The sequence below is a fragment of the Vanrija pseudolonga genome, chromosome 2, assembly GCF_020906515.1.
Source record: "Vanrija pseudolonga chromosome 2, complete sequence".
Lineage (NCBI taxonomy): Eukaryota > Fungi > Basidiomycota > Tremellomycetes > Trichosporonales > Trichosporonaceae > Vanrija > Vanrija pseudolonga.
Genome location: NC_085850.1, coordinates 1,560,490 through 1,586,943, shown reverse-complemented (window position 1 = coordinate 1,586,943; position 26,454 = coordinate 1,560,490). Strand labels below are relative to the sequence as shown.

The 26,454-nt window shown below is 62.3% G+C and overlaps 6 protein-coding genes across 6 annotated transcripts; 4 read left to right on the top strand and 2 right to left on the bottom strand.

Moving 5' to 3' along the window:
* Positions 1-1,400: 1,400 nt before the first annotated feature.
* On the top strand, positions 1,401-2,762 carry RGT1_0 (Glucose transport transcription regulator RGT1; the record flags this gene model as incomplete). Its single annotated transcript, XM_062768880.1, is given in 2 exon segments — positions 1,401-1,593; positions 1,609-2,762. The coding sequence occupies 2 exon segments, from the start codon at positions 1,401-1,403 to the stop codon at positions 2,760-2,762; spliced, it is 1,347 nt and encodes a 448-aa protein (XP_062624864.1).
* A 2,489-nt stretch (positions 2,763-5,251) lies between these two features.
* LOC62_02G002370 (uncharacterized protein) lies at positions 5,252-8,084 on the top strand. The gene is made up of 6 exons (XM_062768879.1): positions 5,252-5,561; positions 6,348-6,702; positions 6,790-6,872; positions 6,930-7,054; positions 7,113-7,618; positions 7,698-8,084. Exons 1-6 carry the CDS (start codon positions 5,558-5,560, stop codon positions 7,717-7,719), a joined length of 1,095 nt encoding a protein of 364 aa, XP_062624863.1. The 5' UTR covers positions 5,252-5,557; the 3' UTR covers positions 7,720-8,084.
* Positions 8,085-13,825: 5,741 nt separating this feature from the next.
* On the top strand, positions 13,826-18,231 carry LOC62_02G002369 (uncharacterized protein). Its single transcript, XM_062768878.1, has 3 exons — positions 13,826-15,515; positions 15,604-17,879; positions 17,949-18,231. Exons 1-3 carry the CDS (start codon positions 14,129-14,131, stop codon positions 18,105-18,107), a joined length of 3,822 nt encoding a protein of 1,273 aa, XP_062624861.1. The 5' UTR covers positions 13,826-14,128; the 3' UTR covers positions 18,108-18,231.
* LOC62_02G002368 (uncharacterized protein) lies at positions 16,893-17,096 on the bottom strand (the record flags this gene model as incomplete). The annotated part of the gene is made up of 1 exon (XM_062768877.1): positions 16,893-17,096. The coding sequence occupies one exon, from the start codon at positions 17,094-17,096 to the stop codon at positions 16,893-16,895; it is 204 nt and encodes a 67-aa protein (XP_062624862.1).
* A 691-nt stretch (positions 18,232-18,922) lies between the features above and the next one.
* Positions 18,923-23,578, top strand: NSP1_0 (Nucleoporin NSP1; the record flags this gene model as incomplete). Its single annotated transcript, XM_062768876.1, is given in 3 exon segments — positions 18,923-18,947; positions 18,960-21,991; positions 22,037-23,578. The coding sequence occupies 3 exon segments, from the start codon at positions 18,923-18,925 to the stop codon at positions 23,408-23,410; spliced, it is 4,431 nt and encodes a 1,476-aa protein (XP_062624860.1). The 3' UTR covers positions 23,411-23,578.
* Positions 23,579-23,706: 128 nt separating this feature from the next.
* Positions 23,707-26,179, bottom strand: LOC62_02G002366 (uncharacterized protein; the record flags this gene model as incomplete). The annotated part of the gene is made up of 3 exons (XM_062768875.1): positions 23,707-25,099; positions 25,420-26,082; positions 26,157-26,179. 3 exons carry the CDS (start codon positions 26,177-26,179, stop codon positions 23,707-23,709), a joined length of 2,079 nt encoding a protein of 692 aa, XP_062624859.1.
* Between the last annotated feature and the right edge of the window lie 275 nt (positions 26,180-26,454).

Sequence of the window (26,454 nt, the reverse complement as noted above, 5' to 3'; positions counted from 1 at the left end):
CCATCTCGAACAAACTTGGTCACTACTTGTTACACCGAACCCTACGCCTCTTTCCAAGCCACCGCCGCCGACTACTGATGCTTGCGTTGCCCCCCCCGACCAGCAGCTACGCTCCTCAGCCCTCCGGCCCACGACCCTGTATCCCAAGCCTCTCGCGTTCCTCGAATGCAGTCTCCTGACCGCCGTCAGACACAATCATCGCCCAGCATGCACTGACTGACATAGGGTACCTGTGCTTCAAGTGCTCTCGCGCTCGCGCTCTTCGCATAACATCCTTCGCCCCCCATCTCATCTCTGCTAACAACTCTTCACCATCCTCGTACACTGCACCGTTGACACTGGCTTCGTCTCCATCTCCGCCATCCAGAACAACGCTCTCTCCATCTGAGACAACAAGGCGTCTAGAACAACAATCGACGACCCCCAGCAGCCGCCACCACCTCCACTATAACGCCATCACCGTTATTCTCAGCAGGGAGACTGTCCCCCTCCTGACGCCCAGTGTCGTCTTCTATCGGTACTGATTCGGTCTGCTGCCGCGCAACCCGACCAACCGTCTGCAGTTCATCGCCCCTGTCAAGTGACCGCCTTGGCAATCGCAAGCTTTCTCTGGTGGCTTGCTCGCTCCGTCCGCAGCAGGTAATACGCACTCGCGGCCGCCGCCAGCTAGTAGGCTCGGGACAGAATCGGACCGTAGATTCTTCTTCCCCCACAAGGCCAGTACACATAAGGCTGGTACTCTCCCATAATCAGTCCACCTCCTCCCCACTACCCGTCCCCCTCCCCCCACCACCACCATGACGGCCCACTTGGTACCCCTAACCGAGCTGTTGCGTATGGGCGAACAGGGTAGGCGAGACCGCAACTCAGAGTCGAGTGGAACGAGCACTTCGCCTCCCCATACCCCAGGCAGCGAAGGGAGTAGCCCCCGGAGCGGGGATTCGTCGCGACCTACATCTGGCGATCGCCACCCATCTCCCCGGGGGTACGACGGCGCGAACGAGGGCACGAAGAGCCTCAGTGACAGCCTCCGCGAGACACACCTTGAGAGACGCCATGAGAACCGTCGTGAGGGCCGCCGTGCTCCCCCGCCGCGGCTCCCTCTCGGCGCTCCCTCTGAAGAAGCGGTTCCTCTCACTCGCAACCCAAGTGACGGACGGCGCAACATCAACTCGCTGCTCAACGAGCCTCGGCCAGACACCTCAAGCAAGGATGCTTCCCAGTCAACCCCAACCACCCAATACTTTGCTCCGGAGAGGCTACCCCGCTCTCCTCCTGCTCACGTCGCCCACCCCCATCCTCATTCACACCACGGCGAACACCACCCTCAACACCTTCCGCCACCAATTCGGATAGATATCCGCCACAGGCAGTCGTATGCTGGGCCTCCCTCAGGACCGATGACTCCGACTTCGGCTACTGTTCAGCAGCACCAGCAGCATCAGCAGCATCAGCAGCAGCACCAGCAGCATCAGCATCACCAGCACCCCCATGCGCACCCGCCCCAGAACCAGCACCAGCACTTGCCCCCTCAGCACCATCGCACCTCGATCGATCACCAGCACTATCCCCCCGCGTACATGCACGACCCCCGTGGGTACCCTCCAGCGTACCAGCTCGACATCGATAGGCGTCACTCGTATCACCCTGGCCAAGGCGCGCCCGGCTACACTCCCGGCCCCATCCGCCCATCCACTTCGAAGCACCAGGCCCACCGTGGTCACCCCGGTCACCCCGGTCACCCCGGTCAGCTCCCCTACCATCCCGAGATGGTTCCGTTCCCTGGGGATGGCATGCGAACGCCGATTTCGCGTACAACCAAAGCCTGTGACTCGTGCCGCGCACGAAAGGTCCGGTGCAATCCCGATCCCAGCGCCCTCATCCCAGGCACTTGCACTCGCTGTAGTGAGGCCAACCGTGAATGCGTGTTCACTTCCACGCAAAAGAAACGCGGCCCGGCCCCAGGCAAGACGGCGAGGTCGGCCACGTCCTCCAGCTCCGCCGCGCGGGCAAACGCTGGACCAGATGAGACGTATCGTGAACGCCGCGAAACGTGGAGCTCCAGCTCCGCGCCCCAGTACTCTCATCGCGAGTATCCCCAGATGGTACCTGGACCGTACTCGGCTCCCGCACACGGTGGTGAGGCGTGGCCCTGGGCACCAGGAGCACAACCTCCTGCCGGCGAACCCATGCCCCGGGGTCCTCCCGAAGCACCGCTCTCGGCGCCTCCGGCCCACTATTACCACCCGCCGCCGCCGTATGACCCGCGCGAGCAGCCTACCGCATACGACTCACGCGAGCGTCGTGCCGAGGCCCGTGGCCATCGTGAGCCTGTCCCATACGATGAACGTGGTGAGCCCCGTACCGAGAGGCATCATCCGTACCCCCGTCCGCCCCGCTCGGCGGGCCAGGAGCGCCGCGACAGCGAACGTCGCCCCTCAGTTGGTGGCTGGGGAGAGCAGCACCACCACCAACGCTCCGGACCCTCGACCCCCGTGTATGCTCCCGCGCCTCTGTCGGCCCCTCTCCACCCAGCTGCACACTACCCACCTCAGCATGGTCCGGCCCCGCCTCCGCCGCAGGCCCATGGCCCTCAACCCCCGCCTGGCTATCCGCCGCACCATGCAGCGCCTCCTTTCGACCCTCAATACACGATGCGCCCTCACCCTGCATCCGGATGGCCCCGCCGTGACCACGACCACGAGCATTACCGTCGCGGAGAGCGTTCTCCAAGCCCCAGAGATCGCCGCCGCCGCGACTAATGCACCCGACCTCGGCCTGAAAAGCCCAGCCTCTTGCGGCACAAACGACCGATACCCCCATTGTGTGTGCGCAGACGTGTGGCGCCATTCACGCTCCCCGCCCCCTTGCGAGACATGGACATTGTACCCATCAGTTTTGAAATTAGACGGTTCAAATTCATGACCCCGTTACGACGAGTCTCGATGAATTACCCATGTTAGGAGAGAATGCACGCTTGTTGCAGGAACAGATGCGCGATCGGTCCGAACTGAATAGGAAGAGCTGGGTGAGATCTAGCCTGAAACTCTTTGGCGTGAACGAGTTTTGTTTCGGCGCCCCGACCCGGGGCTGAACATGATTTACTTGTCTCCTTGCGGCGGTGCGTATCGGGCATGGGTGTGATCACACGAGCGGATTTGCATGCCCTACGCGACGGCACAGACATGGTTCGGTGGCCACCGCCAGCTCTTCCGTGAACAATAACGCGACGTGTAGCGGGTAACGTCTATGCGAGTTGATGTATCAGTGCCCTCGGCGCCACACAGCTATCGGTGGCGCAGCCTCAAAACCACTGGAATCTGACGTAGGTCATTGCTCGTGCCGCAGCGTGCGGCGTTAATGCGCCGCCCCACAAGGCGTACAATAGGTTTGCTCGCACCTCGGCGCATGGCGGCGCATGGAGGGGCTGGGTGGCGCCGGCAGGCGGGCAGCAGAAACAGCCGCAGCATACGTTGCGTGCGCCTCCGTTGCCGAGGCGGCGGCGACTGGCCGCCTCGGTGCCGGCGATTGTGTGCTGCGCGTGCATGTCATCCTGGTGCAGACGGCGGATGAATGTGTGCCGGACTGAACCTTGCTGTTGCGGACTGCTGTCGACGTCCGTGCCCTTGGCAGGCCGCCACAGCGTGCGTCCGCCACGTTTTGGTGGTGCGAGCCGAGGAATAAGCCGAGGACTCTGGAAAGAATACAGGGTAAGTGACGGATCTCTTCGCACTGAGGGGTACAGTCACAGTCCCAATGCCTGAATACCCTCGCTCGCTGCATCATCATCACCCAAGGTCTCCGGGTCGGAGAGCCGAAGACGACCCGCGGGCCTTGGCAAGCCCGCGGCGTCTGCCAAGATGGCCAGCTCGGTGGCGAGCTCGGAGATGTGCTGCGGCGAGGGCTCGGGGCTTGACGTATGGTGCGTGAGCGGAGGCCAGTGCGGACGAGGCGGCGCACCGGGGTCTTTGACCCTCCGCTTGCTCTTGGCGCGGCGCGTCATGTGCTGGCCGGCTCGGAGCGAGTGTCGGGGCCGAAAGAGAGAGAGAGCAACGTGCTCGAACTTTCTGATAGTCCCGTCGCACGAGGCCCATCAGGCGCCCATGCAGACTGACAGACGTCAGCGAAGGGCGCCGACTGCTACCGACGCGGATAATAATGGGGTTACTCCGAGCCCTAGTAGGGCGCTTTTTTTATCTGGAACGAACGACGTGAGCCTGGTAAGTCGTTGAAAGCATGCAGAGACCACAACGACCAACTCAACACCGACGCCGTCACTTGCGCCCTTGCGTTTCGGCGTGCACTTATGTACTGCGAGGGGAAGTCGTCTCAGAGCACCATCTTGTCGACGACCAGAGAGAGAGACTTCCAAGCATCCAGCATGCCGTGGTTTAGGTCCGGGGCTCACTATCGCCGCAGTGGTCTCACACCACTGCCGCCTGTTGCCGCAGACTTGCCTGGCTAGGGCTGACGTAGCTGGTGCCCGTTCCTGCCGTTGTGCGGGTTTTGCGGCATTCCCACTGTACGAGGTCGCTCTCTACAGCAGACCATCCTGTTGCAATGCAACGCAGCGACGAGCATCATCTCGGCGGCACCGGGCCTGCTTAGCGTCGTCGTGGTCGTGGCCCCAGTCTCTGCCGGGTGCATGTGGCCACTGGCGTTGGGAGCCTCGACGATCCACCCAACCACATGGCGACTGTGCGATCCCTGCAACCTGGGGTCCGTGACGGCGACCTTCGTGGGCTCTGGGGTCGGGCGACCGCACGGGGGTCACGCAAACCGCACAAAGTTCAACGCCCAGTGCCTCGTGCGTGCGCCTCGACGCAGGCAACAGCAGCAGCAGCAGCCAAGCATTCGACGCTCGCAGAGACAGCGTGACGGTGCTCGCGAGCGCTAACTGCTCGTTCGATCTCTCCGCCTTCATGCATGCTGTAGTCGGCACTGCTTGCGGGCAAGGTCCAGGCTTGCGGCATGGGTGCTTACAGTGCACGACGATTTGGGTGGCGGCCGACGGCGCGGGGCGGGGCGGGCCGGGTGGCGGCTAAGGACGAGGTGGTCTCGACCTTTTGGCGGCCAAAAGGGCCATTTGACGAGGGTCAGACCCCATTTATTGCCAGTTGTAGTGCGTCCCCTCGTAAAAACTTGTCGTCTAGGGTCAGGCCGCCGGGTCAGGTAGCGTGAGCGGCAAGCCAGCTTGGTAGCCCATGACAACACCGCCTTTTTACATGCAGTTGTTGTGACGGATGCATGTCGTCTTGTTCCTCTCCTTCGCAACCACTTGTCAGTAGACTCTATCAGTACCAGCTCGGCACCCGACCGACACACAGACCGTCAGAGCCACCGACCTCGACACTCCGGCCCCTCGCCCTCTACGCACTCGACACACCGTGCCTGCAGCCCGCAGTCGCCAGTGCCCCACAACCAACACCCTCGCTCACTCAGCTCACGCTCGCTCACCTCGACCCCTCCTGGCGCCACGTCTTTGGTGTCTACTCTTCTCCGCAAGCAAGACTTGATCACAGTTTGACCCAACCTGTGCTTTTAATCGCGAGCAACAATGGGTACGTACCGATCTGTTCAATCTCGACGATCAATGGCACCGCATTCTCGAGGCTGTTGGTTCACGGGCCGACGAGGGGTGGGCGGATGGGCCGCGGCGAGATCTGCTCGATCTGGTTGGCGTCCATCTCCACACGCCTCGCGCCTTGCGCGCGTGTTCCGTGGCGTGACTGGCGCGCGGAATAGGCGAGCGTTCGCCGGCGAGAATGAGGGCGCGAAGAGAACGAGGCCCGCGGCGGCGCAATGACAGCGGAGCGTGAGCGTCACCTCTGCGTGCTCGGACCCCGTCTTGCAGCAAGCATCCTTTTGGGCGGCAATGGTCGAGAATGCCTTGGGCCAGATCTCATGTTGGCGTCGTTCGGGGTCGAGAGCGATGCCGAGTCAACGACCAGTCGGAGACATTCAAGACCAGTGCCCATGCCCATGTTGGTTGATTCAGGTTGATGGCAGGGTGCGGGGGAGGTGCGGTGCACCGCTATCGCGACTGGCGTCGTCTCTCGTGGCCGTCGTCGTCGTGTCCGTGTCATGCAACACGGTGATGATGATGGTGATGACGATGATGATGCTTGTTGTCTCAGAGTAGAGCGCGCGCACGATCCCCCTTCCAACTCGCAACCTTCTCTTTCACTTTTTGCTCGCGGCCGTCACCTCCTTTGTCCTTATCACTCTCCTCTCTCATCCTCCACGTTCCTACCCCCCCTCGCATCGCCTCGCATCGCCCACCCCCACATCCCACACCATGAGCTTCAGCCTCACGAGACTCATTCCCATCGATCTAACAAGACCAGCTTCTCCCGCCACCACGACTCCCCCGGTCGCGCCGCCCCCGACCACGCCCGCTCCCCCGCCCTCGTCGGAGGCGCCCCCTCCCTCGTCTTCTCACGAGCCGACGACCACCTCGAGCGCGGCCCCGCCCCCCTCGTCCTCGGCGCAGTCGGAAAGCCCCTCGAATGGGCCTACGTCGGCGTCGCCTTCCAACGGCCCGTCGGCCTCTGCTTCCGAACCGCCGGTGAGCAACGGCCCCTCGTCCAGCGCGAGTCCTTCGAACGGACCTTCGTCTCCTGGCGCGTCGTCCGGCAGTCCGACTAGTCACCCGTCGAGCAGCGGCGGTGGCGGCGCCGGCAGCACCATAACGAGCATCGTGTGAGTGGCCACGCTGAGCACAGCAATGTCTCACTGCCCTCCGAGATCCTAGCCCTTGCTGACCAGTTCCTTTAGCTATATTACCAGCACACAACCAAACGGCGATGTCGTTGTCTCGACCAGCGGCGCTGTCACGACCATCGGTGCTTCCAAGGGCGGCTCCAAGTCGAGTGAGTGTGCCTGGGCAGACGCGTCCCTGTTTTGAGTATTGACTGACACGCGCACAGACACGGGCGCCATTGTCGGTGGTGTCGTCGGCGGTGTTGGTGGTCTCCTTGTCATCCTCGCCATCGCCCTCTTCATCTTCCGCAAGAAGCGCAAGTCGTACCGCGACGACTTTGACGACATGATGGTAAGTTGGACGGCCGCGCCCGAGCGCGCATATCCAGGTCACTTGACTAATCCTGCAGTTTGACCCTGCTCGTCCCCAGAACCACGCGGCCATCGACCTCTCCGACACTGCTGGAGCACCCACTGTCGACCCCTACGACTACCAGGGCAGCTCGGCGGGAGTTGCGTCTACCAGTGTCCACTCGCCTGAAACGAGCCAGTTCCACGGTGGCCCCGTCTCCCAGGCGTCGGGTGGGCCCCACAGCAACGCCGGTTTTGAGAGCCGCTCGCACGGCACATCGTCGGCTACCTCGACTGCTGGCTACGCCGGTTTCGGTGCTGGTGGTGGCTACGGTGCCCAGGCCGTCACGGCATTCCCCCAGGCGGTCGCCACTGGTTCTGGTCCCGAAATGTCCGAGAAGCAGCGCGAGGCGTACCAGGAGTCTCAGCGCTTCCGTGTGCAGAACGTGACTTCACCTACTGCCGGCCCCAGCGGCGCGGCTTCTCCTCCGGCGCCTGTCACTGTTCACCAGGACGGTGGCGCCTTCGTCGAAGCCGATGCCAGTGGCGCCGAGATCCCCCCTACGTGAGTTGAACAGGCCCTGTGGTGTGCCAGCCTCCGCGGAAGCGAAGCGTTCATGGATTTGGAAGGCTGACATCAACAGGTACGACTCTATTAGGAGATAAGGCGTACAACGCGTTGTCGGAACAGCAAGCTCGTAAGGCGACAAGTCTCAATGCTGTTGGCCCGGCCACTTGAGCGGATTAGTGGCAGTTTGGCCTTCGCTTGACCCACTACTCGCTACTCGCTTCCCCCTACGTCGTCAACTCGAGCTCTATCCCCGAGCTGCACTCCCGCTCTCCTCCCGAGCATGTCACCCGCTCGCTCCCCTCCCCCTTGTGAACATTTGTGTATACCGCCAACTCCACCGCGTGCTTGTCCAATCTGATTGTAATACCACGCCAACCGGTGGGCGAACCGAGCCCACTCGATGTCATTCTTTGAATCGGTATAGACTATATGGTAATAATGCAACCCAGTTTTGTTGAAATGGGAGGGGATGTGGTGATTCCCGGACCTGGAAGCGGAGAATAACGTCGGCAGACAAGTCACGCGGTCCTTGTCGGCCTGTGCGGGGTTTGGTCACCCATGTCTGGCGAGGTCCGGGCCGTGCGTGCTCCACTCCCGACTGCTCAAAAGACCAGACCTGTGTGGTACTGTAAACAGGGGTAATGAAGAGGGAGGAGGGGGAAGGAGGGAGATGAACAAAAGTCGATGACTGGGGGATAACATGCGGATGACATATCGGCGGCAGGGGTACCTTTCCGCCAGAGCGGGGATCATGTCGGAGACTGCACATATCTGCACCATGGCTACTCATCAGCTGTTCCTCGACCTTTCTTCCCTCGCTTTGTCGCCCATTTGGCTTAGACTGTCCTCTGCACATGAACAGCGACAGCCTACACATATGTACACACCAGTGGCCTGTGGCGTGATCCTCCGTCCCCGGCCGCGTATCGTTTGACCCAACTCTAATGCCGTACAGGTGAACCTGACGGTTTGGGCTCGCCAGCTTGGTTGCATGTCAACAACAACAACGGACCAGAGGCACTGTTGTCATGCCTTGACACTCAGTCGTCGTCGATACAGTATGACGATGTGGATTCCACATGACGTCCGAAAGCCACAAATGTGGCACTAGCTCTGGCATGTCACCCAGACGGACCATGCCCGGCCGGGTTCGTGAGGTACACGCCAGTGTGTCCCGAACAACGGCCCCTCTGTCGCTGTTGCCGTCTTCACGAGGCGACATCGGAGAGATTGTGGCCAAGCGATCTCCCCGTCGGAGAACAGGGTGGGTTCCAGGACCCAACCCCCCCTCCCTCCTCGCGGACGACTTACAGTAACCACTGCTCGCGCTAATGAAAGGGGTGTCACTGTGTGATCTGCACTCGCTTGGCACACGAATGTCCGCGCACCGGTCGTGTACTGCGGCTCGGAACCGCGAGCGGGCCATCTTGAACGAGGCAGGCAAAGAAAAAGAATGAGGAGCACGCAACACGCATCCACGCCATTTCGCTCCGCGTCGGACCCCGCTTCTCGGCACAGGATCGGACTTTGTTAATGATGGTTTGTGTGGTGCATATGAAGGTGAGTGGGTTTGTTTTCACCTGTACGAGGGGTGCCACTATGCCGGCAGCCTTACGGCATGGGCAGCTCGGCTCGGTCGTTTCTGCCCTGGCGCCGGCTGAGCGGCCCTTGATTCGCGGAGCTGGCTCTTGCAATTCGGGTCGCTTCTGTGGTCATGGTGCTGGCCGTGCGTGCTGTCGTCACTCGCTCGCTCGCTCCCTCGCTCGGCGTCGATTCGATCGTGCGGCCATAGTGCTTCTACAGCCACGGCGCCGACGGTGCCGCGACGCTACCGCCGCACTGGGCGCACCGACGTCTGTGGCATGTGGTGCTTGATTGTTTCAAAGCAGGTACATAGGTGGCAGCCGCAGCAAGCAGCGACATCATCCGCGGCGCCGGTAGCGGCGTCTAGTAGAGCACGCGGTGCCCGTGCCGTAACACGCGCCCGTCGAGATGCAGCAAACGAATTGGTCGCCGCACATGTGTACCTTCCACGCCGTCATTGCATACCCGCGCCAGCCAAGGCAGGATGGCCGGCCTCGGGTCGGCTCCCCTGCATTCCTTTATCGTGGAGCAGCCTGGTCCGTGTCGGAACAAGGCGTTTCCGGCCGCGGTGGAGGCTTGCCTGTGCATCTGGGTGATGCATCCACCATCCCAGAGTGGGTCGACCCCTCGATGCCAACGCACGGCAAGCTCCTCGACAGAGTCGACCATGCTCCGGCCAGCGTTACATGCAATCGAGTCCATCTGCACGCCGACTCGCACACACGCAGGCCATGCACACCCCGCCCGCCACATGGCACGGAACCTTGTGGAGCGCATGTATCGCCGCCATCGATAATCAGCCTCAACCCCTCTAACCCCCGCACCATAACGTCATTAGCGGGGACAGACACACTAGGCACTGACTCGCTGACGATGAGAATCGGTGGTGTTTTCATCGTTTGTCTGTAAATGTTCGGCTGGTCGGTGCGGGGTACCGGACCATGGATGCGTCTCCGCTGGCATGCATATGGGTCTCTCTGTATGACGCTGGGGTGGAGGAAGAAATGAACGATCAGGCCGGTGTAGCCAGCGCAGGTACATAGCTCGTCCCGAGCGCAACAGAAGAGACTTCATCCTCCCCGGTTCGGGTAAATCGGCGCGACGCTCGACATGAACCGACCGACGACAAACGAACGTGAGACCCAGCCGGCGCGCCACACCTCATCCGCCTAGCGCCGACAGTTGGGTATGCGCCGTTGGTGCTGATTATTCAGCGCTTGAGTACTCCTGGCGCCGCGAAGCCAGTTCTTAGCGTTGTCGCGGGGGCGGGTGTTTCCGCGTTCCGGAGCCACAGGCGTGGCGGGGTCGGGTACGCCGCTCTCGACCCTCCGAAACCGATAGATCGGATTTTGGGTGAGTAGCTCCCCAGCTGGTGACTGTCCGCTGATATCCGCGCCCCTTCATGGAGGAATTACTCGAGAGGATGGGGCTGGAACTCGCGTTTCAATGACGATGAAGACGCGAGACCGGCGTTGACTGTCCACCGCCCACCCCTCGAAAGGCCCCTACCAGAGCGCTGGGACGGATCTTGAGTAAGCATAGCTGAGAGGCAACCTGGTTTTGAGGGGGATTAGGGCCGAGAGCAGCGGCTGTTACTGGCCGGTAGTTGGCAGCAGCCGGTTCCGTCTCCGCTCGCGCATCCCCCGCCGCCACCGACCGCAGCTCACCGCGGCCGCTTCAAATGGTTGTTCGCTGGGGTTACATGCAGCCGAACATGCGCAGTGCATGACTAGTCCGAAGCGTTGCAGAGGCGATGACATGGCACCGAGAAGTTATATGGTCAGTGGCCTCTCCGCCTCCAACGTCTCCGGCCCACCGATGGTATATCCCTCTAGATCCCGCCAAACCCTTAATCGCTAGTGGGGAACGCTGAAAATAGTATCGAGTGAGTAAGACGCAGTAATGTGCGCAGACTTCAAGGCTGGATGTTGACACCACAGAGGGTACAGGTGCCTCGGACGGTGGCGGCATGCCGCGATTCGGCGTTGGATGCCGGGTGGTCCGTCATCGACAGTGAGAAGCATTCCGAACAGCGAATCCATTTACTTGGGGTAGGAAAGCCCCATTGGCCTATATGGCGTCGTGCTGGTAGGTGGATGCAGGCTACACGGCCAGCTCATGTTGATATCTTATCGTCAGGTCCGACTGGCGACTGCCAAGTGGTCCACACCTATCACGGAACGCTCAACACGCAAGTAAATTTCGTGTATGAGGATCATAGGTAGGTGATTGACAGTAATATATGCAGTCTACAAGTGGATGGAGTGCAAGCTACCGGTTGTTGTCACTTGCTGATGCGATGTGTCACTCACTGACCAGCTTCGGGTTGGGCCCTTCCACCGCTGCCGAAGATCAACTCCGAAACGTACAACTCGCAGCGATTGCCTCCTATAGAGGTAAGAGGCCGGCATTTGGCGGCATTGTGCATCGGTTACTGGTGGATGAAGGGTATCAGGCGTCCTGGTGTACGGTGGTGCCTAATTTTGCCATCGGCATCTTCTTCGCAGTAGGGGCCGTGGTTCACAACGACCGTGAAGGGTATCACACATCATGATTGTCGTCGTTTGGCATCCTATGTGAGTAAAACACAAGACCGCATATTGCTCACGAGTGGATGGAGCCGACTGAGCGACTTGGCGGAAGCTGCTGGGGGACCTGACATCACAGAACCCGACATTGGGTCAAGTAGCCACTCATCAGGGACGGTGAGTGCCACAGCTGGGAGCGCATAACGTCTAATATGTCCCCAGTTGAGGTAACAGGATTATTAGGTATTGTTGTGCGCTGGATTGAGGCCACACGACTGTTGGATGCGAGTGCTCGCCGGGCCCGCCCCGGCTTCCAGCTGGAACCTCGCCCTCAACACAAAGGACACCAACCCACCACCAACCACCAATGTATGACCACCTCCATGCGCCACAATTCACGACTAGATGCTATGCTCATACCCAGAGCTGCACACGAACGGTTTTCCGGGTGGATTCTGATCCGTGAGCACCCCCGGAACCAGTTTGCGAGTCCTGGTCACTTGGTCCCGCCCGTCGACCAAAGGACCCCCAGTGGCAAGCAATTTTTCCACGCATCATGCACGCCGACTGGGGCACTACAAGCATGACCCCTCCCAGAATCGAGGACAAGGAGGGTTAGAAACGACGTGTGGTAGCGGCTCCGAGTCGGCGTGGCGGCGCGGCCCGGGCAAAAGGGGCCAAGTGCCCGAGCTCGTTTTGGGAGCCGTTGTCGACAGTGCAGGCCAGCACGGCGCACGCATGCGCGGGGGCGCGTCGAAATAATGCATGCGTGCTTGGCCGCGCCCGCGCTCCACGGATACATGAAAAGAAGGCGCCTGACGCGCAAAGGGCTGGCTGTGGGCGTGGCGGCAAGCTCGGTGCCGCGTGTCGGTCGGGGCCACACGCAAAGTACGCACATTGGTGGGAAGTCCGAAACACGTAGTGTGTGGTTGTGGTATTTTCCCCCGGCGCATCAATCCGTCACCGCTCGCCGTGCATGTATTTTTTTATTTTGCTCGTGGGGGCCAGTCGTTGTGCATGTCGATGGAGCGCACCCTCATGCATGCAGAGTTCCGTACCGAGTGTGGATGGTTACCGGTGGGCCCAGGGTGAGACATGACACGGTGAAAAATCGCAGCCAATGCGCGGGTGTAAAGGGTGGGGTGCCACAGGGCCTGGCCGGGCTTGCCTCCAAGCAGCAAGGCATCCAACAGCCAGCAGCCCTCGTAGGTGACACGCCTCCGCCGCCGCCGCCGCTGATAGGATCCCCCCCCCCTGCCCTCCCTCCTCGCACGCCAACCCACCCACCGCACAGCACTGCACCAGACGCACGCACACTCACACACACACACACGCACGCACGCACTCGCTCGCTCGCTCGCTCGGGCAGCAAAATGGAAAGCAAGCCTCAATCGTAGCTCGTCACCGCCGCCGCCGCCGCCTCCCAAACGCATCCTCGTGATTCTCCCTCCGCCTGCATCTTGCACCCCCCCATCCGTTCCCCCCGGCGGCCCCGTCGCTCTCTCCGTCCGTCCACTTGGCATTTGCATTCCCCACATCCACATCGCTTCTTCTTCCTCTTCTTCATCAACCCACTCCATCCCCCCTTCCCCTCCCTTTCAATCCTTTCAAGGTCACTCGCTACCAAACAGTCCCTCGACACCACCACACCCTCCAAGGCACACACTCGCCCAGTCGTGCACAGAGCTAGTTGTTGCCACCGGCGTCTGCCCTTCCCTCCCCCCCCCTCTCCGCCGCCGCGCGCTGCTGCCGTGGCCCACCCACCAGCTGCGTAGCTGCTGTGAAAACTGCCCCGACGGGGCTGGGCGACGGACCTGCCGACCAGGTGGGCGAAAAGGCGCACGACGACGCGCAGGACCATTCGTCTACCGACGCCCACCCACCCCAACCCAAACCCAAGCCTCCTCGTGGTCTGCGCAACGCCGTCGTGAACAGTGTCGGTTGGGCGTCACGTCACACCAACCAATCAAGCCTCGAGTTGACCCGGGTGTGCTTGTTGCCCACATTATCGCCTCCCACCACGACCACACTATACGTAACCACCACCTAGAGCACGCACCATCCACCATCCACCACCACCAACACCACCACCACCACCACCACCACCACCACTTTCACTTGCACTTGGAGTGCATACAAACCTTGAAAAACCACATCCACGCGCACAAACGTCACGTCGCACCCACATACCCACCCACTTGCCACCTAATCCCCCCCAATTTGCAAACAACGCGCCCCCCTTTAATATCTGGTGCATCCAAAACACGACTGCATACATAATATTTCGACTAGTCCATTTCCATCAACAACCCACTACACCATCAACAACCCAACCCACCTACACGCGTCGGCCAAAATCCTTTCCCCCCTTCCCCTCCCCCACCCTCTACGGATGAGCGGCACGCCGAATGGCGCTGCATCGCAGTCGTCGCGCGCAGCATCTGGTGCAGCACCACGCTGGACTACTGCAGCAATGGTAGCTGCACGCGCAACTGCTGCACCGTCACCAACATCATCCGCGTCATCCCCGTCTTCCTCCTCCACTCCGCGCGCACGGCCACCACAACAATCGCTCCCACTAGCACCACCACCACCACCACAACCATCACTGTCGTCATCATCATCATCGCACGCACCACCATCACTCCCCGCGACCTCTTCCGCATCGGCCTCCACCTCCACCTCGCGCATCGCACCACCCGCGAATGGCAGGGCAAGCCCAAGCATTGCCAGTGCGGCCTCTTCCAACGGCAACGGCAGCAACCCGAGCAGATCCAAGGCACCACCACCACCACCTCTGCACGTCACCGCAGCGGCAGTTGCCGCCGCCGCTCCCTCCCCCTCCGCGTCGCCGACCCTCCCGCACAAAGCTCCGTCGTCCACCCCTTCCGTCTCGACACCAACAAGTCGCAACCCTGCAGCTCCTACGCGTCCGAGACATAGCGCAGGGAGCTCTTCGTCCCTCACTGCAACCGCAGCCGGCGGCACAACGACCCCTTCATCATCTGCAGCGCCTTCGGTTGCCCGACGAGATTTGCAGAGCACCGCCGCGGACGACACACCTATCCGAGACGCACCCAGAAGAGACACAGCAAAGCGAGACACACCAAAGGTCGATGCTCCTCGTCGCGATACTCCCAGACGCGATACCCCAAAGCGCGATACGCCCAGGCGCGAAACTCCGAGACGCGACACACCAAAGCGGGGTGAAACACCGAAAAGCGATCCGGTACCACCAACAGCCGATCGTTCCAGCTCGGTAGGCGCGGCTCCATCTGTCGCGTCGTCATCGACTGCGGGTCCGAGTAATGCCCCCAACGGTGTTGCTGCAGAAGATGACCAGCAGCCAAAGAAGAAGCAAAAGCGCCGCGGCTGGAAAGGCTGGGCAGTCGAAATTATCGACGAGTACGGCAACAAGATTGTTCGATCACCCAGCCCAGAGCCGGAACGGCTACCGGGGGCACCACCCCGTCCCCGCGGCCGACCACGAACGCGGCCGCAGCCGCAGCCAGAGCCCCAGTCAGATCCAGCACCGCCTGACCAGGAAGATGCAACCCAACCAGCTGGTGTCGCTGGCGATCTTGCGGCCCCGGACGACGCCGCGGCGGTGGAGAATGCAATCGCGGTTTCAAGCCCACCTCCACCATCGCCCGGAGTGGAGGCTGCCGATGTCGACTTGCCACTGGCAGACGAACCTCCCCATGATGCTGCCGAGTCGGTCGGCCTTCGGAGGTTGTCAGCCGCGGCAAAGCCGGCGAGAGATACGACAGGTGTCCCTGGTGAGTTGCTCCCAAAACGGTGGGCCAATGCTGACGATACTTCTCTTCCTCGCCTTGATTCCCACGCTCGCACCGTACACGTAACCAGAACGAGAGTCGTCATCGCCTGCCGCTGTTCAGGACCCAGCACCTGCTAAACCTGCTTCGGAAGCACGCTCGACATCTAGCAAGGAGGGAGTCAAGCGGGGTAGACCTCGCGAGAGTCTCCTGTCAAAACGACGACTGAACACTAGCGCTTCTCCGCCGCCCTCCGGCAAACGCGCCAAACCCGCGGTTGCCTCTCGCGACAGCTCACGAGCACCTGCATTAAGCACGCCTGATGAGCCTACGCCGCCTCCACCCCACCGCGCAGAAGCCCGAGGACCACGGCGTTCGGACCCCGGACCGGCTGTGGTGACAAGCGATCCGTCCTCCACGGCGACTTCCAAAGCGTTTGAAACGCCCGCCAGCGTGCCCATTCAGCGCGTCAGAGACATTGCTCCTGGCCAACCCAGTACGCCGACTCCAGCTGCTGCCGGGGCTCGGGCCAAGTTGCCAAAGATTGCTCCTGCACCTCTTAGGCAACTCGGCAACGGTACCAAGAGCAACGGCCGCGCCAGCCCTGCGGCTATTGCACCGGCCCCGAACCCAAGTTCAGCCAGAGGAAAGCAAAGCTTGAGCAGGGATGACTCGCCACGCGCAAGCCCCAGCAGCCTCCCTGGGACTACAACCCCTCGCATGGGTGCGTCGGAGGCTTCGAGGGCGAGTTCATCGAAGCCTCGTTCAGCCGCCCCTTCGAACCAGCGAACGTTAGACGAGTTCACTGTTGAGAAGCCGAAAGCTGCTCGCGGTCTAGCGGGCCCTGTGTATCCATCACCGCCGGAGAGCGATGGGCGAGACGTTCAAATGGAGGTTGACGAAGCGCCTTTACCGCCGCGAAAGGAGGCCGTGCCTCGACGGGAGAAGGGCTCAGTTACGCCACGCGAGTCGGTCACGGCGGTTCAAACGATTGCGCGGGTATTACCCGCCGTGTCAGACGAGGCCAGGTTTATTATCGAGGCCAACGAGAAGCGGCGAGAGCTCGAGAAACGGGAGGTCCAAAAGGCTGCTAAGCGCAACGACGACCCGAAGGTCAATCGCCCTCGTTCCAGTGAGGATGGCCGCGAAGCCCGTCGAATTTGGGAAGGTCGCAGGCCCGGCCCTCAAGATGACACTCGAGAGCGTGGGCGAGAGGAGCCCCCAGCACATCAGCGAAAACAGCAGAGACGTCCCATGGACGACGATGTGGTTTTCATTGAGGAGCGCGGACAGTTTTGGAACGGCAAAGATACTCGACAAGAGCGTGAGCGCGAGGATCGTACTCATCACAGTAATGGGAGGGATTTTTCCAAGGATCGATCACACCACCACGAAGGTTACGACCACCTTGAGCGGCACAGTGGCATCCGCAATCCTCGCGAGTTTGAGGATCGCACCAGGCGTCATGCCGAGCAGTGGGACCGTGGGGTAGAGACGCCAGAACGGCGAGACCTGCGGGACTATCGCGAGCACCCAGACCCGCGATTTGTTCGTGATCGCGAGGTTCTCGATCCTCGGGGCCATCCCGAGTCCTACCGGTCTGACTCGCGAAATGCTCGCGAGGAGCGAGACCAGGATCCACGCGTTCCGAACGGAAGACACCGCAATTATGCCCCACCACCTCAGAACGGGCCGTACACGCAGCCTTACCACCCCCCACCTACGGCCTACCCAGCTGGCTACCCACAGCAATATGTGTACCATCCCTCTCATCCTGCCCAATTCACGCCCCCTCTGTCTGCCGATCCCATTCATCGACCTAGGCAGGCCCCGTATCCTCCCGACGCCCCGCCATTACAATTCTCGCCACGCCCACGTTCAGAAGGATCCGAATGGCCCTTCCCTGCAACGCGAACGTCGCCGTATGGACCGGCAGTTCATGGAGCCCCAGTACCTCATCCCCGGGCACAGCCGTCACCAGCTGCGCCCGCCGCTGCTGGACCTTCGAGAAGAGACGCTGCACCGCCCCCTGTCACGGCTGCTCCACCCCCTCACCATGTCGCAGGTTCAAGTGCTTCTGGTGCTCCCCCAGCTGGTTATCGCCCTGTTTCAGCGCCGAGTCTTAGCTATGTGGACGTTGTTCCAGTGCCCTTTCCTACTGGACCGCCATACGTGGCACCGGAACCGCGTGCTCCTTCACGCTTATCGGATTCCGCGCCGCAAGTTATCCTTGCACCTCGTGGGAACGAGCCACCGATGCCTACTAGTCGGGCTGATATTCCCTGGGCACGGCTGCATGCCAATGGGTTTGAAGGGTTAGACCCTAGTCTGGATGAAAATGCCCGAGGATTTGTCGAGAATGTCAAGGTGAGTTTGTTGTTTGTGTTGAGCACTGTAGGCGCTTGATGGTGGCATGTTTGGATGCTGACCTGGCAGAACAACCTCCGGACCCTCGTCTCAACCTACTTTGTTGAGCCGAGCAACATGCGCGATGCCTTCCTTGAGAGTATTGGCCGCGACCTTGTAGATCTTGGCTGGCAGCTCACCGACGGGAGTGATGGGGCGCTGTACTCTCGCGGCGCTCCAAAGCCATAATAAGATGTGAACCCAGGCGATTTTACGCAACCCCAGGCGCATGTAGCTATGACCTTGACAATGTGGTCCTTTTGCTGTTCCTGTTTACATATTTTTGTTCCTGGTAGACCCCCCCCCCCCGTGCTTGTCCATGTAGTGCATGCACAGAAGAGTTGTGGACAGTGGAGCGACGTTGTCAGATGACGGCTCATGTGCGAGAGCGGGGGTGGGGGGAATGTACATAGGTGCACGTCTGCTTGGCGGAGACTGGCTGGGCTGGCCTCTGCACGCGCCAAGGTGCCACTTACCTCATTCGAGATGTTTGGATAAATGATGGAAAAACTGATGATTTTAATTTGGGTCTCGTGGTCGTCATGCGGGCGCGGGGAGTGGGCCAGTCTCCACCTTTGATGCACCACCGCAGGCAGCCTCTACTCGCCCATCACCAACCACCACCACTGCACCACCACCCCGACTCGGTCGTCTCCACCTCGTCGCCTCCTTTCTGCCATTCTTTCTCCACCATCGTCGTGCTACAAATACTAGCAAAAGGGCAATGCGGCGTGTCAAGGCAGGCTGATTCTCTCGACAAAGATACCCACTACCCCGCCTCGATAAGTAGCATCCGACACGACTTGAAAGCATACACCTCGGACGACCCGTAGTCGACCGCCTATTCAACAACTTTTTCGCCAGACTTGTTTACCATCTGTTTGGCCTCGATTACCGTCTCGAACCGGCATTAGACAACAGCCAGTGCAGTGACAAGTCGCCTACCCATCAACAACAGGCCACGCACTCCTCCATCCTCAACTTTACTACTCTCCACAAACCCAATGGCCAACGTGTTCGGCACGCCGCGTGCGCTGCCAGGTGCACACCGCGAGCGCAACTCGCCGCGGCTTCACTCTGTGTCACGGCCATACACCCGCCCAACAGACTCGTCGCCAGTGGCCAACGGAAGCGCACATCCAGCCTTTGCCACCCGCCGCCAGTCGCCCACGCGCACACGGACGACGCGCGCGGCGACTCTCGCAACGTCGCAGCAGCTGCCAAGGTCGGGCTCGGAGGGCTCCCTCTTCTCGGGCATCAAGAGCCTCTTCTCCCGCCCCCTCCAGTGGCTTGCGACCCCGACCCGAGTACCGGCAGCACAGGCTACGGGCCGCGCCAAGCGCAACGCGTCACCGTTTGGTGATGATCTCGACGACCTCATCCCGTCGCCGTCCGAGCGCCGCGCCGCCAAGCGTGCCCGCCGATCCTCCCCCGACCGTGAGCGCAACCCCTACGAGCCAGGTCCGCCACCCACTCGTGACTCGCTCCTCCGCACCGCCCGCTCCTCAGATGCCTTCGCCCTCCCTAGTCTCCCGCCAAATGTCAGCCTGACTGCCAGGTCGGGCAGGCCTAGCCTCCCTTCATCGACGTCGATGCCCTACCTCGACCCTCCTACAGCGCTCCTGGCGCCGTCTTCTCCGCGTGGAGGCGGCCTGCGGCGCTCCGGCACCATCTCTGGTGCGGGTGCTCGCAGCGCCGGTGGACCGCTCACGCGCTCGCGCCGCTTGGACCTCGCGTCGCTCGCGTCGCTTGCCGACGAGGAAGAAGAAGAAGCTCAGCACCTTCCTCCACCCCCCGCGCGCGGCATTGTTCGTTCGAGCACCGTATCGAACCGCCTTGACACGGATTACTGGAGCCCGTGGAAGGACCGCACGTACCCGGCGGCAGGGAGAGCGTCAATCGGTGGCGCTTCTCGCCCCGATGCGCGTGATGTGGTGCTCCAGTCCAACTCGCCATTCCGCGCGCGTGCATCGCCCGCGCCCGCACCAGCACCGCGCTCGTCGCTCCTTGGCCGCTCGGCAACGATGACCAGCTTGGCCCGCGAGTCGAGCGTTGGGCCCTCCGAGACTGGTTCCATTGACCGCGCTTCATCTCTCCGCGGAAACTCGCTACGCCCTCGCTCGTCCCTGCGGCCCAGCAGCTCAATGCAGTTTAGCGCCGGTGACCTGCAGGACCTCGACGAGGACGACCGTTCGAGCGTTGGCGATGGATGGGGCGCTCCCCGTCGCTCTACCTTGTTACCTCCGTCGACCTCCAGCCGCCGCCTCTCGGCATTCCCTTCGTTTGGTTCCACCGCCTCGACCTCGACCTTGCCGCCCATTCGCAAGGGCAACATGGTCTGGGATGGCGACCGCGGTTTCGTGCGTGAGAACGAGCTGAACCCCGACGTCCCCAAGCCCGCACTCAAGAACGACGCCGAACGGATCCTGTTCGCTCTCGAGGCTTCCAGAGGCAACCGTAACGAGCAATCTGCCAACGGCCTGCCCGCATCGTTGATTGGTGCTTCGTCCCGCCAGCTCCGCAAGGCTATCGCCGTTCCTCTGGTCACTGCCGAGGCGGAGTCCAAGGCCAAGCGCCGTACCGCCGCTTCCAACTGGGTCGTCGACGACAAGTCGTTGATCTCGCCCTACGGCCGCCGCCGCGCGATCGACACGGCAGCTCGCGAGCGCCGTCGTGAAGAGCGAAGAGCTGAGCAGGAGGCTGCCGCGTCCGAGGTCAGCGACATGGAGGTCGACAACGCGTCGCGGCGCAGCTCGCGGCGCAGCAGCAGGTCAACAAGCTATATCAGCGACGACGCCATGTCAGTGTCGTCGGCTGCTTCCTCGACTGCTCCCCGTCGCTCAGCCCGCAACAAGGTCAGGTCGAGGTCGCCAATTCCCGAGGAGGACGAAGAGATGACCGAGACCCCCAAGGTTCGCCGTAGCACGCGCACGAAGAAGAACGTCAAGTCGCCTACCCCGGAGCCAACACCGCGAGCCACCCGAAGCACACGCCGGAAGAAGACGTCGCCTCTGCCAGAGCGCAAGCGCACGCCTTCCCCTCCCCCTACCCCAGTTGCCGTCCCGTCGATCATCACGCACGCGGCCTCCCCTAGTGCTTCGACATCCGGGTCCGCGGCACCTATCGCCTCGTCATCGGGCTACCAGGTCCGCGACGATAACGACGGCCCTCGCGCACGCTCCTCCCTTCGCGCTGGTGCGGAGCGCAAGCATCGCTCCCATCAGGGTGCGGCAAGCTACAACTCGTCGCGGGCGACGACGCCGGCAGCCACCGGCAGTAGTGGTCGCTTCTCGGCCCGCGAGGAGGACCTGCCCGACATGGATGAGCTCGAGGCGGCCGCCAAGATCCCGCTGTCCTTCTCTGGCATCTCGATGCCCCTCTTCGGCAACACCGCGGCGCCCGCCGACAAGCCCAAGGCTCCCGAGCCAGCGCCATCGACCAACCACACGCCCCTACTGTCTTCGCGTATCGGTACCCCGGCGCCTGCCCCGTCCCAGCAGTCCGCGAACTCCCTCTCCCTTCCTTCTTCCAACACGAGTCGCTCTATCAACCGCCTCGGCACTGGCATCTCCACGCGGCCCCGCGCATCGTCGCCGCTGGCAAACAACTCGGTTGTTGCAGAGCCCGACTCGCCCCAGAGTCAGAAGGAAGCCTCTGCTATCTCAAACGCGACACCAAAGGAACCTCCCGCAGATGCTGGGTTCTTCTCCCTATCTGCTCACACCCCGGTGGCGTCGTTAACGCCGACCGGCTCGACTACGCCTACTTCGAAGCCACCTGCGTCCTCATTCTTCGCTGCCCCTACCAGCCCGAAGCTTGCGGCGTCTCTTGGCCTTGGTAAGCCGCCATCGCCGGACCCCAGCTCCGGGGTCCCCAACTTCTTTGGCCAGTCGGTCTCGGCGGCACCAGCGGCTACCCCGTCCGTGAACGCGGCCCCCATCGCCTTTGACTTTGGCATCAAGCCGAAGACCGCCGAGCAGTCCAAGCCAGTTGTCTCAACTTTTACGTTCGGCTCGTCACCCGGCTCCACGCCCGCCCCAGAGGCCAAGTCTGATGCCCCTGCTCCTTCAGTCGTGAGTGTCTTTTCTGGCGTCTTGCTTTGTGCTCACCCCGTCAAGTTTGGCCAGCCCGCCGACAAGCCCTCATTCAGCTTTGGCAACAGCACCCCTGCGGCTGACAAGCCTGCGGAGGCTCCCAAGGCCTCCTTCTCGTTCGGCGCGCCTACCGCGTCGACCGAGGCCAGCAAGCCCGTTGCCGCGCCAAAGGCTCCATTCAGCTTTGGCGCCCCGTCTGCGACGCCAGCTGTCGAGCCCAAGACAGCAGCGCCATTCAACTTTGGTGCTCCTGCAGCGGCCAAGCCAGCCGAGTCTGCCAAGCCCGCCGGTTTCAGCTTTGGCACGCCTTCCGCCGCCGCACCTGCAGCCGACAAGCCTACAGAGGCACCCAAGCCTTTCAGTTTTGGCACACCAGCTGCGAATGCTGACAAGCCTGCGGAGGCTTCCAAGCCATTCGGCTTTGGTGCCCCGGCTGCGGACAAGCCTGCGCCATCGTTTGGAGGCTTTGGTACTGCCAACGGCTCGGCTGCCAAGCCTGCAGCACCAGCTCCCTCGGCCTCGTCGTTTGGCACTGGCACTGGCTTTGGGTTCGGCAAGGCCAAGTCTCCCGAGAAAGAGAGCTCCCCCGCGCCGTCGACTGGCTTTGGCTTTGGCTCAGCGGCTCCTGCTGACAAGTCTGCCTTCTCCTTTGGCAACAGCAGCGCTACAACCGCGCCAGTTGCTCCGGCATCAACTGGCTTTGGCTTCGGTGCCCAGGGCTCCTCCACTCCGGCGGCCGCCCCGTCCACTGGCTTTGGCTCTGGCACAGGGTTCTCGTTTGGTGGAAGCTCCGCGGCGCCGGCCTCCACTGGCTTTGGCTCCACACCTGCGGCACCTGCTGCGGCCCCCGCCTCCTCTGGCTTCTCGTTCGGAGCCTCAAACAACGCATCGTCGGGCTTTGGCTCCACCGCTCCGGCTTCGACGCCAGCGAGCACCGGCAACGGCTTCGGCACCGGTTCTGGGTTTGGCACGGGCTCTGGCTTTGGCGGTGGCGCGAACGGCGCGGCGTTCGGCTCAGCCACCGCGCCTCCTTCTGCCGCTCCGTTCGCCTTCGGTAGTAGCGCACCGTCGCCCGCACCAGGCGCGTCTCCTGCCACCCCGACTGGCCCTTCGTTTGCCTTTGGCGCGCCGAACAACGCGACCAGCACACCGGCTGCTCCAGCCGCCGCTCCATTTTCGTTTGGGTCGAGCACTCCGGCAGCCGCGCCGGCTTCCCAGCCGTTCCAGTTTGGCGCTGCGCCGACGACACCAACGTCGGCGCCTGTCCGCTTTGGTTCGCCGGCGCCTGCCGCGGCCGACGGTAACGGTTTCAGCATGGGCCTTGGCGCAGACAATGCGCCGGGTTCCCCTGGCGGGCGCAAGATCAAGCCTCTGCGTCGCGGCGCCGTCAAGCGCTAAGGTGTCGAGGCAAGATCATAACATCCACACTCATCCCTGTTTCGTTCTGCATTTTCCACGGGCTCCAACACATACTTCATTGTCGTCGTCCCTCCGCACCGCCAGACTCTCTCACACCGTAGCATTTAGTAGATTGCCGTGATCGTGTCCATGCATGCATGCCGCGGGCGGGGGCTAGCGAAGGGACTAGACGCTATTCTACAATGGGCAATACTATTGTTACATTCGGTCCCGATACAATCAACCGAATCCTGAGTAAATGTCAGCCGTGCTCCCGAATACACACACACCACACGCTACTTACTATGAAGGAACGAGGGCTTGTCAAAGTATCGTCTGCGGGGGCTGCGCTGCGCCTCGACCGGCGGGACATACGAAACTGGTGCGGCGCCACCATCGACGACCCATGGGTCCGTGTTGCGCGCGCTCTGCTTGCTCGCGCGGTCGCCGTACGTGCTGAGCCCGAACCAGTCGTACCACTCGCGGACGCCGAGGGGGCCCGAGTTGGCCGTGTGGCGGTTACGGTGGTTGCCGTAGGCCGACTCGCGAATCGACGCGTTGTACGCCGAGTCACGCGCTTTCGTGTAGCTCAGGTGCTGGGTTGGGTGCTGGCGCGCTTCGTTCTCGGAGCGGTGCTGGCGGAGGTCGAGGACGCCAAACTCTTCCTGGTCGTCGTCCTCGTCGGGCGTCTGGGAGCGGTACACCTTGATTGCAGGTGGCGGGGCTGCCCTGTCGCCACTGCTGGTCGAGAAGCTGCGCTGGAGCTGGGTGAGCGGGGAGTGTTGCCCGCCGAGCGCAGCAAAGAGAGGGTTCGGTGACGGCTCGCGTGCCATCGCGTCGGGGTGAGACATCTCGCGGCGCAGTCCATGCGCATACGCCTTCTCGTCGAGGTGGTCGTGCTGGCCGCTGCCAGAGTCCGAGTCGGTGCTGGCGCTCGCGCCGCGCGGGAGTGGCGGCAGCGGTGCCTCAGCGTCGTACGTTACGCTCCTGGCGCTCCGGAAGCTCTTGGCGCGGAAGAAGCCGGCAATGAAGCGGCGTGGGCTAGTCTCGGGCAGGTTGGCGAGGTGGCCGGCCGCCGACCCAAAGCTCGAGCTTGAGAAGTGCAAGGCGTCCTTGTCACGCGGGGCGCCGGCGTCGGTGTGCATCGCTGGCGCGTCGGCAAGGTGGACAAAGCGCCATCCCTTGTCCTTTGAAAACAGGCGCTGGTGCCACGGCCTGTCCTCGTCCCACTGCTGCTTTGAGTTGTGGCGCTGCTCGCGCTTGTGCCTGCGGCGGCAGAGGAGGAAGGCGAGCGCGAGGAGGAGGAGCACGGCGATGATGATGCCAGCCACTGTGCCGCTCGTCACGCCACGCCCAGAGCCCTTCGTGTCGTGCCAGTCACCATAGGGGTCGGATTCATCGGTGCTGGACGGTGCGGGACTTTCTGATGAGGTCGAGGACGGCTCTGCAGAGGACGACGGCAGGGCGGACGAGGTGGACGTGATGGGGACAAGCGCGGGTGCGGGGTCGAGGCCAGTCGACGCCACGAGGCGGTCGAAAGACAGCCGCCCCGCCACGTTGGTCAAGACCACCTCGTGTGGGCCGTCGTTGAGGCCCGAAGCATGGAAGAGCACGCTGTCATACACTCTGGGTCCGCCAGACGCGTCAAACACGCCCTGCGAGACGTTGTCGAGTTGCAGCTCGAATGTGCTGTGCGCGTTAGCCGTGGGAACAAGTCAAGACGACGACGAGCGGCACAAAATGAAGCAAGCAGCAACCCGAGGAGAGCACGACTCCCCCCGTGCCTTGTCACGACGAGCGAACAACGACACAAAGTTTGGCGCGCGTGTCTTCTTTGCCATGACGACAGCCGCCCTCAACATGGCCCGAGACATGGTCGCACATGACCGCGGACATGCACGGCAACGACTCGCAGCTGCTGCCAGCCTCTGCCGCTGCCTCATGTTCGGTTTGATCGGCGACCAGCCCCAGCCCCAGCCCCAGCCCCCACCACGGCTTAAGCAACTCACCCAGCGTCTCCCCCGGCAATGCCGTACACCCATACGGCGCTACCGTTCCACCGCACGGCGTTCCACGCGCGCGGCTCGGTCGTCCACGACACGGAGCTGTTGTAGTCGTTTGCGACGGTGCCGACCTCGGCGTCAAACTGGGTCTGGTTGATATTGTTGCTCTGGCCGCCGTCTGCCCCCTCGATCATGTTCCACCCGCCCGAGATCCACAGCGACGCATTGCGCCACCACGAGTCGTCAATCGTCGCGTTGGCGCTGTGGTCGCCCGCCACCTGGCCCAGCGTGCCGACGACGTTGTGCACCGTGACCGGGTTGGACGAGTTGGCTTGCGGCTGTGTGAACCCCAGCGTGATCTCGTGCCGGCCGTACGGGAGCCCGCTGACGCTCGTGCCGGTCGCGTTCGCGGTCGCAGGCGCCGAGGAGCCGTTGATGCGCAGGTCGGTCACCCAGCCGTTCTTGCTTGCGTCGGCCGACCCGTCGACAAACGAAAGCTCAAATGCCACGCCCGTGCCGGTAAAGTTGAGCCCAACGCTCGTGTTGCTGCCTGTCGTCACCATGCCCGCGTCCGTGCCGTTGCCTTCGCGCGCGTAAAAGTCGAGAAAGGCGGCGAACCCGGTGCCCGGGTCGCACCCGCGGCACGGGGCATAGTGGAGCTGTGATGAGCTGGGGGAGGTGTCAGCGACAGCGACGGCGACGCGGCGGGGTCCGGGCGCGGCGAGCCGAGGCGCCACACGCACCTTGATCCAAGCTGGACCTGCATCCTGGACCTGTTCGCTCCTCAAGAGATACGCAAATGTTCTAGTCGTGTGCGTCGATCCAAATGTCGCCGCTGCCTGTTCAACAAGCGCGTCGTATCGTGTTTCCAACGGCCGAGAAGGTAAAAAGGAGCGTGGTGGGTATGGTAACGAGTGTGGTGTTGTTGGTATGAGCAAGACAAAGTCGAGCGAGTCTCTGAGACAGCGACAACAGTGTTGCTCCCCCAAGTGGTGTCTCCCCCTCACAACGGCAAGAGGCCAGCCAACACAAGCAAACGCG